The sequence below is a fragment of the Hemicordylus capensis genome, chromosome 1, assembly GCF_027244095.1.
Source record: "Hemicordylus capensis ecotype Gifberg chromosome 1, rHemCap1.1.pri, whole genome shotgun sequence".
Classification (NCBI taxonomy): domain Eukaryota; kingdom Metazoa; phylum Chordata; class Lepidosauria; order Squamata; family Cordylidae; genus Hemicordylus; species Hemicordylus capensis.
Genome location: NC_069657.1, coordinates 415,657,667 through 415,673,299, shown reverse-complemented (window position 1 = coordinate 415,673,299; position 15,633 = coordinate 415,657,667). Strand labels below are relative to the sequence as shown.

The window sequence follows — 15,633 nt, the reverse complement described above, 5'->3', positions numbered from 1 at the left end:
GTGAAGCATTAGCTTCATGCTTTGAAATCTATCCAATGGTCAAATCAGTTCTCATATTAGTCCTATTTAGACACTGCTGACGGGGGGCGGGGGGCGGGACACTGTATCATGTGCAGCATCCCAGCATGTCTCCAGAAGTCCTGCCCCAGTGCAGATGCGCCAGGAAGCATCACCCTCCCTGCACTCTTCAAGTTTACAGCATTTGTCTGAAGAGGCAAACTCCATAAGTTTGAGGATGCTTCTTCCACAATCTGAAGGCTGGTGTGGATCCTTCCCCGCGTGGGCGCAGAGTCTTCCATAGGGCATAACAGAATCCTGTTTCTTCCCCTCCATGCAGGACATGTGCACAGACTCAGTTTGATAGGCCACTATGGGGAATGGGAGGCATGTAAATCCTTTCCACATCCCTGTCCAACCTTTAGGAACAAACGAAGCGACCTTCTGCCGAGTCAGACCATGGGTCCATCTAAAGCAGTATTGTTTACACTGACTGTCAGCAGCATCTCCAAGGTTTCAGGCAGCAGTCTTTCCCAACCCTACCTGGAGATGCCAGGGACTACATAGGAACATAGAAAGCTGCCATATACCGAGTCAGACCATCGGTCCATCTAGCTCAGTATTGTCTACACAGACTGGCAGGGGCTTCTCCAAGGTTGCAGGCAGAAGTCTCTCTCAGCCCTATCTTGGAGATGCCGCCAGGGAGGGAACTTGGAACCTTGATGCTCTTCCCAGAGCAGCTCCACCCCTTAGGGGGAATATCTTACAGTGCTCACACATCAATTGTGTGAACATTTATATACAACTGAGGCAGACCCTGCTTAGCTAAGGGGACAAGTCATGCTTGCTACCACAAGACCAGCTCTCCTCTGAACCTGAGACCTTCTGCATGCAAAGCAGACACTGCCACTGAGCTATGGCCCCATCCTCTTCTGCTTGGAGATGGAAGCAAGTGCTAGGCTCATGTCCTTGACTGTTCAGAGGGAGTGGGCCTGATGGGGATACTGGAAGCACAGAAAGACCTCTCATCCCTGATGACAGCATAGTGTAGTGCCTATACATACACCAAAGAGAGAGGGAGAGAACTCTGTCTCGATGCCAGATACTACAGCAATGCTCATGACAGTTAAGAAGAAATTAACAGACAAATGTATAGACATTATTATTAAGAATATTTATGTACCGCTTTTCAACAAAAGTTCACAAAGGAGTTTACATAACAAACAGAAGAATTTTTTTAGAAATGGTTTCCTATCTGAAAAGGGATTGCAGTCTAAAAAGAAGCATACCAGCAACAGCACTGGAGAGATGCTATATTGGGTTGAATAGGGGCAATTGCTATGCCCATATATAACAGAGATGCCACTTTAACCACATTTAGCAGGGGTTAAGAACATAAGAAAAGCCCTGCTGGATCAGGCCCTAGGCTCATCTAGTCCAGCATCCTGTTTCACACAGTGGCCCACCAGATGCCGCTGGAAGCCACAGGCAGGAGTTGTGGGCATGCCCTCCCTCCTGCTGTTACTCCACTGGGTTATAGTGATCTTTTCTATTGGTCAGACTTTGTACCTTTATGAAACAACTCACTTTCTGACCTTAACAGGTTCAGGTGAAACACAGTATAGCTCAGGTAGGTGGTGCTTCTGGTGGATTATATTTCAGTAAAAAATAACTGTCCCTGAACGCAGTTACTCCGACAAAGTCATTGTGGAACAGTCATGAATGTATCTGGTGCTTTTTGCTAAGATCTAGCTGTGAGGACTGTTCAGTGATCAGGTGACAAATCCTAATTAATGTAACTTCATACCACTTCTTAAAGTTTAAACTTTTTAAAAGGGATTATTTCTATATCTAGCTTTCCCCCAGTACTAAACGTACATTCCTATTTGCTCTTTTTAAAACACTCCAGTTTTTACATGCGACTTTAAAAAGTGCATTCAGGACTTCATGGAGTTATTTGTGCCATATCAAAGTGCTCCTAATGTGGGATAAAATGAGGAAGAAGAAAATTAGATTATATTCTAATTAATGCAAGTTTTACATTACATTACAAACTGACCCATGCACAAACTGATTAATAACCCAAGTGCGAGAACTTATTCCGAACATTTAGGCTGCAATTGATAGAATCATAGAATTGTAGAGTTGGAAGGGAACTTGAAGGTCTTCAACTCCAACCCCTGCTCAGTGCAGGAATCTGCTAGAGCATCTCTGGCAGATGGCTGTGTCCAGCCTGTGTCTGAAAACCTCTAGTGAAGGAGAGCTCATCACTGCATGAGGCAGACTGTTCCACTGTCGAACAGATGTTACAGTTAAAACATGCCTCCTTAAATCTGCTTCTTTGCAATAAAAGCCCATTGGTTCTGCTCTCAGGAGCAACGGAGAAAACGTCTGTCCATTCCTCCTATGTGAAAGCCCTTCAGGTATATGAGGGTAACTATCCTATCTCCCCTTAGTCTTCTTTTCTCCAAGTTAAACAAATCCAGCTCTTCATAGGACTTGGTTTCCATCATCTTTGTTGCCATCTTCTGAACTTGGGTATCAACATTGTTCTGTGCATTGTAATGCCCACCTAAGTCGCACTGATTTCACTTTAACTATTTTAAATTTATTTACTTAAAGTAATTAAGTCACTTAAAGTACTAACCAGAATTACTTTTAGTAACTGCACAAGACCAATGTAAAAAATCTGAATATGAAATTATACTCTAACCTAAATCAAAGTACACTCTTTAGTTCACTGCATTATTCACAGAATGCTAAAAATGCCCAGTCTCAGAGATGGCATCAATATCTGAAATTATATCATAAATATCTCTTAATCCCAGTTTAAATAGTTTAGATTCTGTTGAATTGTCTTCATCAATCTGTATTATCACTATTTTGTACAGATAAGCATATACTTGTATTTAATGGAACCATACCCAGGAACTTAAATAAGAAGTGGGGTCCCCGTGGGATCTATACTGGGAACAGTGCTTTTTAATTTATTTTAATTTAGTTGGGGTAAGCAGTGAGGTGGCCAGATTTGCAGATGACACCAAACTATTTAGGGTCGTGAAATCCAAAACATCTTGTGAGGAGCTCCAAAAGGATCTCTCTAAACCGCCAATTAAATGGCAAATAAGAACATAACAGCCCTTCTAGATCAGGTCCATGGCCCATCCAGTCCAGCATCCTGTTGCACACTATGGCACACAATGGTCCACCAGATGCCTCTGAGAAACCCAAAGGGAAGAGGTGAGGGCATGCCCTGTTGCTCCCCTGCAATGGGTATTTGGAGGCATCTTGCCTCTGAGGCTATAGCCACCAGACTAGTAGCCACTGATAGACCTGTTTTCCATGAATTTGTCTAAGCTCCTCTTAAAGCTACCCAGGCTAGTGGCCATCACCACTTCCCATAGCAGAGAATTCCATAGATTATTTATGTGCTGTATAAAAAAGAACTTCCTTTTGTTGTTTAATGAGATGACCCCTGGTTTTAGTGTTGTGAGAGAGGGAGAAACTGTTCTCTCTGTCCACTCTCTCTACTCCATGCATAACACCTCTGTCATGTCTATCATTTTAGACACCTCTATCTCCCCGAAGTTGCCTCTTTTCCAAACTAAAAAGCCCCAGATGCTGTAGCCTTGCGTCCAGGCCCCTGATTATCTGGGTTGCCCTCTTCTGTACCTTTTCCAGTTCTACAAGGTCCTTCTTAATAAGATACGGTGACCAGAACGGCACAAAGTACTATACGTGGACAGCTCATTGAAAGTGTTGATTCAATGTGTGGCACGGTTTTTTTTTAAAAAGGAGGGAAAGGAGGCCAATTCCATGCTTGGAATCACTAGGAAGGGGATTGAAAATAAAACTGCTAATATTATAATGCCTTTATTCAAATCTATGGTACGGTCATATTTGGAGTACTGTCTACAGTTCTAGTCACCATATCTCAAAAAGGATGTTCTAGAACTGAAGAAGGTGCAGAAGAGGGAATCAAGATGATCAGGAGCCTAAAGCACCTTCCTTACGAGGCAGAGCTACAACATCAGGGTTTTTTTAGTTTAGTAAAAAGGACTGAGGGGAGACTCATTTTAAAGAGTCTATAAAATTGTGTATGGTGTGGAGAGAGAGAAAAATTTCTCCCTTTCTCACAACACTAGAACCAGGGGTCGTCCCATGAAACTGACTGCCAAGAAATGTAGGACCAACAAAAGGAAGTACTTTTTCACACAATGCATAATTAACCTATGGAATTCTCTACCATAAGAAATGGTGACAGCCACCAGCCATGGCTTTAAGAGGGCGTAAGTAAATCCATGGAGGACAAGTCTAAGGGCTATAGGCACCTCCAGCCTCAGAGACAAGATGCCTCCAAGTATCAGCTGCACCGGAAAAGCAGCAAGAGAGAGGGCATGTCCTCGGGTCTTGCCTGTGGGCTTAGGGCTTCCCAGAGGCATCTGGTAGGCCACTATGTGAAACAGGATACTGGACTAGATAGGCCTGATCCAGCTGGGCTGTTCTTATGTTCTTAAACTTCTTCTACAGAGATGAACATGCAGCTGATCATTTGCAAGTGGAAAGAGTTTTAGTAATGGGATTTTAAAAACATTCCGTTTTGCTTCTTTTCATTTGTCTGTTTGAGACTTGTCTATTTCATTTGTCTCCAAGGATGTTTTGGGCTTATTTCCATAACCTCTCCTATAGAAAATACTGTTGGCCTGCAATCTGGATGCATGCAGAACCATACATAAACAGAGGCAGTAACACCTTTTACAGGAGTGGGGTGGGAAGCTTTTTGAGCACGCCCTAATACCAGGGAGAGAATAAAACAAATTACTGTTTAAAGGATCAAGGTTAAATTTATATCACACCTAATAGACCTAGCTAAAATTTAAATGATGCATTTCAATTATGCCTTTGCAGCCAGAAGTGTAGCTATAATTGAGCGGATGGGTTCAAAGAACCCAGGCACCCCCCAGCTCCACCCCTCCCTATTTTTGTCATTATCATCCTCACTTCAAGGGGCACCCAGGAAGAGGGGCGAACACAGGCCCCCTCTCCTCTAGCTATGCCCCTGTTTGCAGCTACATAGTGAGCAACCTACCATGCTCCCTGCACCAAAATTTCAAAACCTATGCCTAGAAAACCCAAATATCACAGCCCCAATAAACCCAAATGTTCTGGGCTGAAAAAATGTACAATCACTATAGTTATTCACAATAGCTTAGTTTATTCATGATGAATTTCTGTGCTTTAATTCTGAACTTTGCCATGCAACATTAACCCTGCTAACTGGACAAAGAGGCACCTTTTAAGTGTTTGTTGTAGTATATTTAGCAGGAGGAGAGCTATTGTCCCTGTTCATTCCAGCACATTGACCTTTTCAGGAGCTGTTTGCTGGTGTCTCCCTGGTGTCTTTTTAGTTTTTAGGGCAAGGAACCATTATTTCATTTATTTTGCTGTGTAAACCACATTCTTTTTTTTATTTAATGAAAAGTAGAATATAAATGTTAATAATAATAGGTCTCCTGAAGGGCATTAACTGGACTTGAAGTCTAGCTTAATGTTTTGTTTTTTGAGGCAAGCTGAAGGGTAAATAAGCACTCTGTGACCATGAGGAGCAATGGTGTTTAGGAGATGAAAGAAATAGCTTATGGAGAGAGTTGGAGGGATCATTGGTGGTGGAAAGGAAAATGTGCTGAAATTGTGAAGCAGGTGACAGATATTGGACAACTGGGGAAGGAAATTAGAAAGTGCATAATAGGACAGAAAGATAATTTGAGAGATACAGAGCAACTTGGAAACTTGGGAAGATAGTTTATTATTTATTACATTTGTATACCACCCCATCCAATGGCACAACAGTTGTTGACGGAACTCTGAAGGGATTATGCAGAATCAGTGCTGGCTCTCCTCCTATTTAACTGTAGAATACAATACTTTGAGTCAGGAGTCCCTTGCTTGCAAATTAAAGAGCATCAGCCCACCAGAAAACAAAACAAAAACTTGTAATAATAATTAATACTACAGGATAGTATGTATTCACTTGACTATTGCAGTAAACTGAAGGTCCTATCCTGTATGGATAGGAAACATATAGACCTATTACAAAAAAGAAAAATATGGACCTATCACAGGTCTGTCATTACAGACTGGGCTTCACCCAGTATCACCTCAAATGCAAAGCTTTTTAAAGTGCACAATACTGAGTCAAGTATTAAATAATCAAGAGAAGATACATTAAACTATGTAGACTATCACTACACACTGTTTGCTTTTTGCACATTTGAATCTGTTGTGGAATGTCACATCTGAATGTCACAATTCAAGTGTATTTGAACCTCACTGGGCAATACAATATTAGTCATGGTTTTGGAATGATAGTAGAAAAAGCAGGGCCATAAATGAAGAACATGAGAAACAATCATTGTCTAAGTAAAAAGAAAGAGTCACAGTTTGTATCAAAATAATTATCCCTTGCAACCCTATTTTCCAGTAAAACAGTTAACTGAACTATTTCCACACAAATTGAAATATGAAATTTACATAAAGAGATTGTAAAGTAGTTTACAAACAAAAATATTTGCTTTAATAAAGATAGCATGAAAGAATTAAACAGCGACTCCAAGTTGAAAACTTTCATAGCATTTGATTAGCCAGAAGACATTTTCTTGCATTTTTTTAAAGCAAGCATGCAGAACAGGAGCAATACAAGCCAAGCAAACTTTCCCACAAATCTTGGCTAACATTTAAATCTTGTTTGGGCAAAGCTCCTGAAACAGAATAGCACAAACAAGCATGAAGATTGAGAGGCAAATATTTCCCCTGGTCAGAGGTCCTGCAAACACAAAGTTCTGGGATCAAACACAATTTCAGCTTGACCAGCTGTTGAGCTTATTAATTTGCTACTGCTAATTTAGGAGTAACTGACAATCACAAATTTTAGGATTTCATTGGGAGGGGGGTGCTGTGCTGTCTGGGGTAAGTCTCAAGTTCTGCTTTTTCAAAAGCAGTCCAAAAGACAGTATGCTTCTCTCCCATCAATTTCTTGCTTTTGTGCAACAAAATATTATTGGAAGATACTCTATACATTTAGTTTGTATTGTTTAGCTTTTGCTGTTTGTTACCTTTCTCTTGAGTATGGGAGAGAGAAGAGGGCAAGAAAGGGGAAAGAGAGAAAAGAAAGCTGCACAATTCTCTTGCCAACAGTTTATTTAGCCTGCTATTCTGCTCTCTCCTTTAACAAAAGGACTGTTTGCAAGGGTGTCCTGTTTTGGCAATCCTAATTAAAAGCAAGTTGAAAAGGAGCAAAAGACAGGCCTGCCGTCTCTATTTCTAAGCAGTGTGTGATAAATCACAGCAAATGCTTCTAGCCTTTTAAATGTCTGTGCATTTCAGCAGCAGCAACAAAAATGACACTCATCCTTTTACAAAAACTATATGCCTTTTAAACTGGATTCCTTTATTCCTGCTTTGTGTGATTTGCTACCAGCCTTATGGTCCTGGCCCACTTTCAGCCCCACCACAGGTGCCCTGCATTGTGTGTGTAAATACATGCTACCTGAAAGGCAGGTGAAGAAAAAGCTTGCATGCCTCTGTGCCCTCGCCCACCATTGCCAATTCAACAGGTCAGCAGAAACAAGGTTTCAGTTTTGCCCCAGCCAAGAGTGCACTGACTGAGGCTTTGGAAGGGCAACGTGGAAGCTAAAAGGCAGCTCGCTTTACTGTTGCTGCTGCTGCTCTGCTCATTGAAAAGGAGGCTTTACTGTCACCTATAAATGGCTCTGGATCAAAGTCACTTTTTCCACATGAGGCAGCAAAGTTTGAGCAGAGCCCCTTGCAAGTTTCCTGCTGCTATTTTCTGGGACTGTGCTGGCTCCTCAGCTATGTGCCTAGGCATGGCAAACCTCTTCCTTGTCAAATGTCCACCGCTCCATCACAAGAGCTTGGTACCAAGAAATGCAAGTTCAAGCAAGCTTTTCTTCCTCTGCCTGAATTTTGGACAGAGAGACAGAGAGAACACACACAGCCACTCACTGGTGCTCTTTGGCTTTCCAAAGAGCCAAACTGCTTCCGCCCCTCTCCTTTTATGAATAGAGGTAACATCCAGGGCATGATGCCTCTGTCTTCGTTAATTTCATGCCAAGCTGGGATTGGAGCCCAGATCCTGAAAATGCATAAAACTATCTCCACTCTTACACACACAGCCTCGCAGAAGAGGATTATTTGGCAATTTATTGCACCATTTGTTAGCCAGACCCCTACTTTGGTAAAAGATACATTTTCCTGCTAATACAGATTTGCATTCCACTCCAGGTTCTCTCTCTCTCACACACACAACCCACAATTTAATGTGTAGGCTGGAAGCAAGTGGGGGTTGATTTCACTATGACAAGGGATGTTTGGGATTCAATGCATGACAAGCAGGGAACGCTTGCAGGAAGGATAAAAGACGCGGGATGTTGGCTGAAGTTTTCTTCCCACTCTGTCATGAGCTTTGTAGGGGCTCTTCTTCAAAGAGAGTGAACTCGGCCTCCTTAGCTGTACTTTTTGCCCGCCTCTCTAGTTCACATTCGGAGGCAACTGGCCGCCCGTAACTTGCTTCCGGAATCTCCTTACAGGGCTTTTTTTTTTTTTTTTTTTTTGGTAATTTACAGATTGTCAGTCTCTGTACTGCTCCTGCTTTCGGAGGGAGGAATGAGCTCTAAACTTCTTGTAACAAGAGAAAAATCTGAATGGCCGGAGTTGGCGCACTACAACTCTGCAGCTAATTCTCAGCTGACTTAGGCAGAAGCAGGCATTCACTTAAGAAACCCTCCTCTCTTCGGTGATTGTTTCACCCCACCCCGCCCGTCTCCTCTCCTTTTTCTCTGCTTGCCCTTCTCCCTTACATCGTTGCTGTCAACTAGCCCAGAGACACAAAATACACAGATTTTTTTTTTAAAACACCAAACAAAGAGAATGCAAGAATAGTAAGGAAAGAAAGAATACTACAGAAAGAGGGAATCCAGGAAAAGGAGTGTAATCGGTGAACTTGTGGAGGGGGTACTCACATGGCTATGCGGCTAGCAGGTCCCAGTCGGGCTCGGCTCGCAACGACAGCAGCAGCAGCAGCCGCGGGAAGTCCTCTCTCGGTCTCGGCCCGCTTTTGATTGTAGCTCGTCCTCTGCGTAGCTCCCGCAGCAAAGCGATCAAAAGCTGCAGCGCCGGTCACTTTACAAAAGGGAACAAACGCAGCAGGGTTTGTATTACTCCAGGTTCGTGTGTGTAGCCTATAAATAGCGAACTTTTTGATGGAATCAGCTAACAAATGAGAGGAGAAGGCGTAATTTTGCGCAGGGGCCCCCCCTTTCTCTTTGGAAGATTAAAACCCCCCAGGCAGTTGCCAGGGCTGAAAGTTGTGGGTGTATTCGAGCAAAGGAACTGGGCTTGGTGGCGATTATGCATGTGTTTATTTGAGAGAGTTAGCTTGTGTGGGCGCGCTTTTCCCCTCTTAACCGAACATGTATGTTGCAATGCATTTGCTTGCTCTGCTCGGAACGTGTGCCGAGTTCCTCACAAACGCGCCGCAGAAGCTCCCCATGGCTAGTACTATGGATCGCGCCCCATGCAAAAGTTGTTGATGGGGGACGTCAGTGGTAACGGAATGGAGGTGAGGAGGGTGGGGTGTGGAGCACGAAGGGACTGCACACGTCCAGGGAGTGCAGCCTCAGGTGAGATCCTGGGCTGAAAGTTGTTCGTGTACTACAGCAAAAGAACTGGGCTTGATGATTGCGCATGTGTTCATTTAAGGTACTTTGTGCGTGTGGTTTTCTAAGCCGAAGATATATACAGTACTAGTATTGTATTTGCTTGCCAGAACTCACAAACATATAGACGATCACCATGGCTACTACTATGGATCCCGCCCTGTGCAAAAATGGTGTATGGGGCACGTTAAGGAATGCAGGTGAGAAGGGTGGGGTGGAGGGACTGCGGATTGCACGTGTTTGCGGGAAACTCTCTCCAAAAAAATTAAGGGAAAGAAACCTGAAGGTGGTTGAACCACGTGGTAGAGCACACTGAAGCCCTATTCTCCCGTTATGATCGACGTTTGTAGAATCTTCTAGCCTCCTTCAGACCTTATAAAATCGGCCTCCCTGTAGCCGGCACGGAGTACAGCAGGGGCAAAGGGTGAAGAAGTCCCGCCCCTACGCTTCATTCAAAAGCGCGCCCTGCCGCTCACGCTTACAGCGGGGCTTATCTGGAGAGGAAAGGGCCCTAAGCGTGATTGCGAGACTGGTCTGGCAATCAGAGAAGTGCCTGCTGACATCCGCTTACGACTCTACTCTCTTCAGACATATCCTCTGTAAGCGTGAGCAGGGCGTCCTGCTGACTGATGCAGCAGGAGCAGACACCCCCCCCCCCGCTTGTCCCCTTGTACACGGCTGCAACAGGGTGAGTGATCTTATAATATCTGAATCAGGCTTCTGTGTGCAGTGTATGCAGGCACAGATCTGTACGCATTTGCAGTCGTTTTTGCTGTTCACACAAAAACATATGTACACGTGTACAACAGAATGTTTGAATAGGACTGGGGGGGGGATGTGCTTTATGCAACTAAGACTTTTGATTAATAACTTCAAAGTCAGTCTGGGTCCACCTTTAACCTAATCTGTGGGGAGAAAGAAGTGAGTTGTTCTCCTTATTTGGGGTGGGGTTGATTTGCTATGTTTTACCCACATTTTATTTCTGTTGCCAGGAATTCTCACCTAAGCCTGTAGTTCTTGTGGCTGCAAATTCTGCCTTTTACTTACTAGAGGCCCCAGGTGCTTACCTGATTGTCATGCCAGTGTGGGGTAGTGGTTAGTGCTGGACTAGGGCCAGGGAGACCTGAGTTCAAATTCCCCACTCGGCCAAGAAACTCACTGGGGGACTCTGGGCTAGTCACATATCTCTCAGCCTAACCTACCTCACAGGGTTGGTGTGAGGATAAGCATAACCATGTACACTGCTCTGGGCTCTTTGGAGGAAGAGCGGAATATAAATGTAATAAATCTATTATATTAATTCTCGTAGACATGCCTCTGTGGGGATGCGTCCCGGCAACACAGAAGATTGGCTGGGCAGCGGAGGCGCCGGATTGGCTGGGCAGCGGTTGGCCATGTAGGGAAGTGGCCGCTTAGGGAGGAAAGGAAAAGAAGGAAAGCAGAGAGGAGAACTGAACGGACTGGGGCAGAAGGGAGTGGGGAAGCTGAGGGGAGAGAAAGTGGTGGAGCCTGGCTGGGCAGAGACACAGAAACGGCTGGCTGCTTTGGAAGATGCTCGCTAGAGGGAGGGCCATGCAGGAAGGAGCCGGCTGAACGCTTGGCAGCCCGAGTCTGACACTGGGGACTGGAGGAAGGAGGAGGCAGCAACGGCCAGCGGGGGAAACGCAAGCAGGCTAAAAAGCGTGGGGGAGGGGAGCATGAATGAGAGAGCGAAGAAGAGAGAAAGAAAGAGGGGGAAACGGAGGAGGGAGCAAGCTGGGGTAGAAGGCTGGGGGGGAGCAGACTGGGGCAGAAGGCTGGGGGAGGGGACTGGGGCAGAAGATGGGGGGAGTGTACTGCGGAGGCAAGCAGCGGGCCGTGGAGCTGGTACTTGGCCCAGCAGCGGGCCCGCCCTGCCCGCGGAAGCCAGGTGCCTGTGGGAGGCCGGGGCAGGAGGGAACCGGCCAGTGAAACTTCCCTGTTCACCACCCGGGAGGAGGAGCAGTGGTGGCGGGGCCCTTTTTGGCCGCCCGCTGCCCAGTAAGGCCTGTGGCAGCAGAGGTAAAGAACTTAGTGCGGGGAGGAGGAGGGCAGGAGAGAGTGGGGCAGGAGGGGGAGGGAGGGCAGGAGAGAGTGGGGCAGGAGGGGGAGGGAGGGCAGGAGAGAGTGGGGCAGGAGGGGGAGGGAGAGCAGGAGAGAGGGGGGAAGGGGGGAAAGCCCGCCCCAAAGAGTGCACAGATGCTCTGTGCGGGTCGGCTAGTTATATTAATTCTCCTGGGTTTGCCTTGGAATGTGCGTCCCAGAGCTCAGCTGATTGGCTGAGCAGCTCCACGTGCCTGATTGGCTGAGGCGCACCCCAGAGGATTGGTTGCCGCAGCGGCGGCCCAGCTGTGGAGGCCAAAGGTGGCGGGCCTGGCCACGGAGGCAAGGCCCAGGAGGGGGGGCAGAAGTGGCAGTGGGGAGCGGAGGTGGCTGGGCCCGGAAGTAGAGACTGGGGCATAAGGGTGGGGGGAGAGGTAACCGCCCGCCCCAAAGAGTGCACAGATGCTCTGTGCGGGGTCGGCTAGTAATTAAATAAAACCCACTCTACTTCCATTTCAAATCTAGCTAGCTGCTGCCTCTCAAAACCTAATGCATCTCTTTGGTACAATCTTTGCTTATCCTCATCTGGTCTATAAGCAGATGAACCAGGAAGTCCTACAGGCTCTATTTATGAGCACCCTGCCTACTTCTTATGATTTATGTTTAGTGCTTATATTCTAATTTGTTTTTCAGTTTTCTGACACCAAGCATTAGGCAATCCATACAAGCAATCCATGCAGGTTTGACTTTTACTTCAGCTCTGCATATTGTGAATATGATTCTTAAAACGCTTATCCCACCCAAATCAGAAGACTCTTCTAAACCAGATGGTAGTAAAAGTCCTAAGTTCTGTTATTTGCCTAGAAAGGACTGGCATCTCTGAGTCACCTTGGAAGCAGCATTAGCGACTGTGCTATAGGAGGTTTCAGCTGCTCTGCTTGGAGGGTGTGTGGCGGGGGAGGGGGCGGACATATGCTTTTTGCTAAGCCACTGGCATTCTGGCTGCCCTTGATGGTTTCTGAAAGGGTTGTGATAAAGAATACCAGAGAATTATAGTGTACACATCCCTCAAACTGCCTCCAAACAGGGGAGAAAGGGAATTGTGCTCTGGTACTAGTACTTCAGTAGTCTGGACTTGGACTTGTGAAAAACGTGTTCCAGTCCTATTTATACCACAGATTCATCACAACTTTGGACATAGTTAAGTCATTCCCTGTCAGTCAGTTTCCCACCTGTTAAAATTGAGTTCCTAATAATCTGCCTCGTGGAGCTGTTGTGAGAGCAAACCCAAGGATGGAAGTAAACCAACATATTCAAGATGCTTGTTGCTGCCCAGCCTACACTAAACAGGAGGAGGAGAGAGGGACTGCTAGTGTAAATGTTGGCCAGTATTTGTCACTAGAGAAAGATTTGGACCACACAAGTCTATCGTTTGTGGCATTCAAACTTGTATGTTATTATGTGATGGCAGTAGGCAAACTAGTCCAACATCTTTAAAGGAGAACCATTTAGAACCCTATTCCCCTAACCGCCCCCCCATTCATTTACATTTGTTAATAGATTCTGAAGTATTGACATTTGGGGGGCTTCCCCCTCAACACAGGCAGTGGCTCGCCTCTGGGGGCCATTGATTTGTTGGAGCTTGAGAGACTGGCTCCCTGTCAGCAGCGGAGCTGCGGCTGCTAAGAATCCTGAGCCCTGCAGCTCTGAAAGGAGTTTCCTCCCCCTGACAGGTAGCTGTCAGTGCTGCCCGGGTAGGAAGTGCTGACCTGTCTAAAGAAATGCATCTGTGTCTCTGAGAATTTTCCGGACAGATGTTGCCAGTTCACTCAATGGAGGCTTTCATCAATTTGCGCACACTGAGTGGAGTTGATGACTGTTTGGGTTTTGCAGCAGCAGCGGCGGGGAGGGGGGTGTGTGTGTGTGATGCCATCAGACATCATGTGGCACCGGCTCTCTGGGAAATGTCCGCTCCTATTCAGCAGGGCTTCGAAGGCTGCATCACGACAATGAGGCTGCCTAGTGAGCCCCCAAAGTGCTGCCCCACAACAACAGAAACTGAAAAGTAATGTCAAAGGGAGACTCTCTCTCTGAAGTCGTAGTTCCCCTTTGGTCTGTTGACAGCTTCCGTCCTTTTAAAACCTGTATTCTTTACCCTTCCTTCCTTCCTTCCTTCCTACAGTTTATATTTTTCTATGCGTTTCATACCCAGCCTTTCATGCACTTCTTTCAGACATTTATTTCACTACTTTTCTTCTACCTCCCTTTTCGTTTTTTGTTCCCAAGATTTCCTTTACTTTAAATTATTGTCCCAGATTACTTCATCACTGTCAAGTAAAAGCAACTCCATACAAACCTACTGAGATTATGTAGTGTCTTGTCTAAGTGCAAGGAAATACTCATTCTCTGAAAATACAAAATAAAATAAAGAACAACCCTAACTTTTTATTTCTGCACCATTCCTCTTTTGCTCTTCCACCATCAATTTTCTAATAGGCTACAGCAAAATATAGCTCAAGTATACATTTTCATACCAAAAGTTTTTCCACCTTTTTTTTCTTTTTGCACAGAGAGGAATGAGTGGGGCTGGAAGAGAAGAAGGCATACTTTGACACTTAACAATTTTGGCTCCATGCAGCAACACGACTATTTCAAAGTTGTAGTCTGTGTTAGAAACTGAACAGAATCACAGTTTGAATGTGGAACATGACAGGATCATAACTTAAAAGTAGTTTGAATTTGAAATGTGACTCTTACCCATTACTTAGTCTTGGAGAAAGAGTGATGGGACACATAGGAAGGGGATGTATCTTTGTGCAACTATTTTTTACACTAAATCTTCACCTACTTCAATTACATTTTAAAATCAGAGATAATACATTCGTATATAATAAAACCATGGTCAGAAATTACTTCTTATGCAATTATGTAAATTGGTATGTTTTTCAAGCGTGAGAAAATTTGTTAGAAGGATTTAGTAAAACATGTTCCTATTTTGTTTTTGTTTCTTAACATTCATCTCTTCCCTTTGTCTCTGACAGGAAACATTTGGGACATGGAGCTTCTCTTTGAATAATACCAGTCCTGAACCTCTTGTATAAGGCAGGCTCAAATAAATAAGAAATTCATCAAACTACATTTTGAAATGAAAACTAAATCCAAGAGTTCATAATATCTGTCTCTACAGCGATTTCAGTCTGGTTATTCATTACCCAGTGGACTTAAGTTTTTAGAATTGGTTGACTGGATATTCACAGTATGCAACTGAATAAGGAGAAGAAAGTTGCACATTTCCAAGGGAGTACGCCTTTGCGCACTATTTAAAACACGGGCAGTGACACTATAATAAGGAAAGTACTAGCAGACCTCCTTTAGAGAAATGCTATTGATCTGAACCCATGCTGAACCTTCCTTGGGAACAAGGGGGGAAAGGTTTTGAACACTAATTTGAAAGAGGTAGGTATAAGAAGACTTCCACTTTTGTTTTTCTGACCTAAGAAAGAGTAAGACACAATTCAACCTCCAAAATTGAACAATTGACTTTTTTTCTAGTATCTCACTGTCACATTTCTTTCTCCCTAACTCAAGACAGAGCTCAACCTTTCTAAACTAAATAAGAAATAATATACAACATTGATTTTTAAAATGCTGTTTCTCCTTCCAAAGCTGATCATTTGAGGGATTCAGATCAAATCACAGCATAGTGCACCTAACAGGCCTGACCCTAGATCTAAGTTTGGGTGGTAAATCTACTGTGGACTGTCCTTTCTTACTACCAATCCATCTGTAAACAATGAGGTTATTCACACAAGCAAAAACTGTGTTCTACCCAGGTTTGAGA

At 44.6% G+C, this 15,633-nt stretch overlaps 1 protein-coding gene across 4 annotated transcripts in view; it reads right to left on the bottom strand.

Annotated features, from left to right (window-relative positions):
• The window catches only part of ESRRG (estrogen related receptor gamma), a 767,139-nt gene that overhangs the window by 654,371 nt on the left and 97,135 nt on the right, over window positions 1–15,633 (bottom strand). For 2 of the 4 annotated variants that reach the window (XM_053309067.1, XM_053309075.1), the window contains exon 3: window positions 9,036–9,195. In XM_053309067.1, the coding sequence (XP_053165042.1) occupies window positions 9,036–9,037 (2 nt within the window). In that variant the 5' untranslated portion in view covers window positions 9,038–9,195. Of the gene's footprint in view, window positions 1–9,035; window positions 9,222–10,011; window positions 10,110–15,633 lie in introns of those variants that run through there. The other 2 variants (XM_053309085.1, XM_053309093.1) reach the window with 2 other exon arrangements.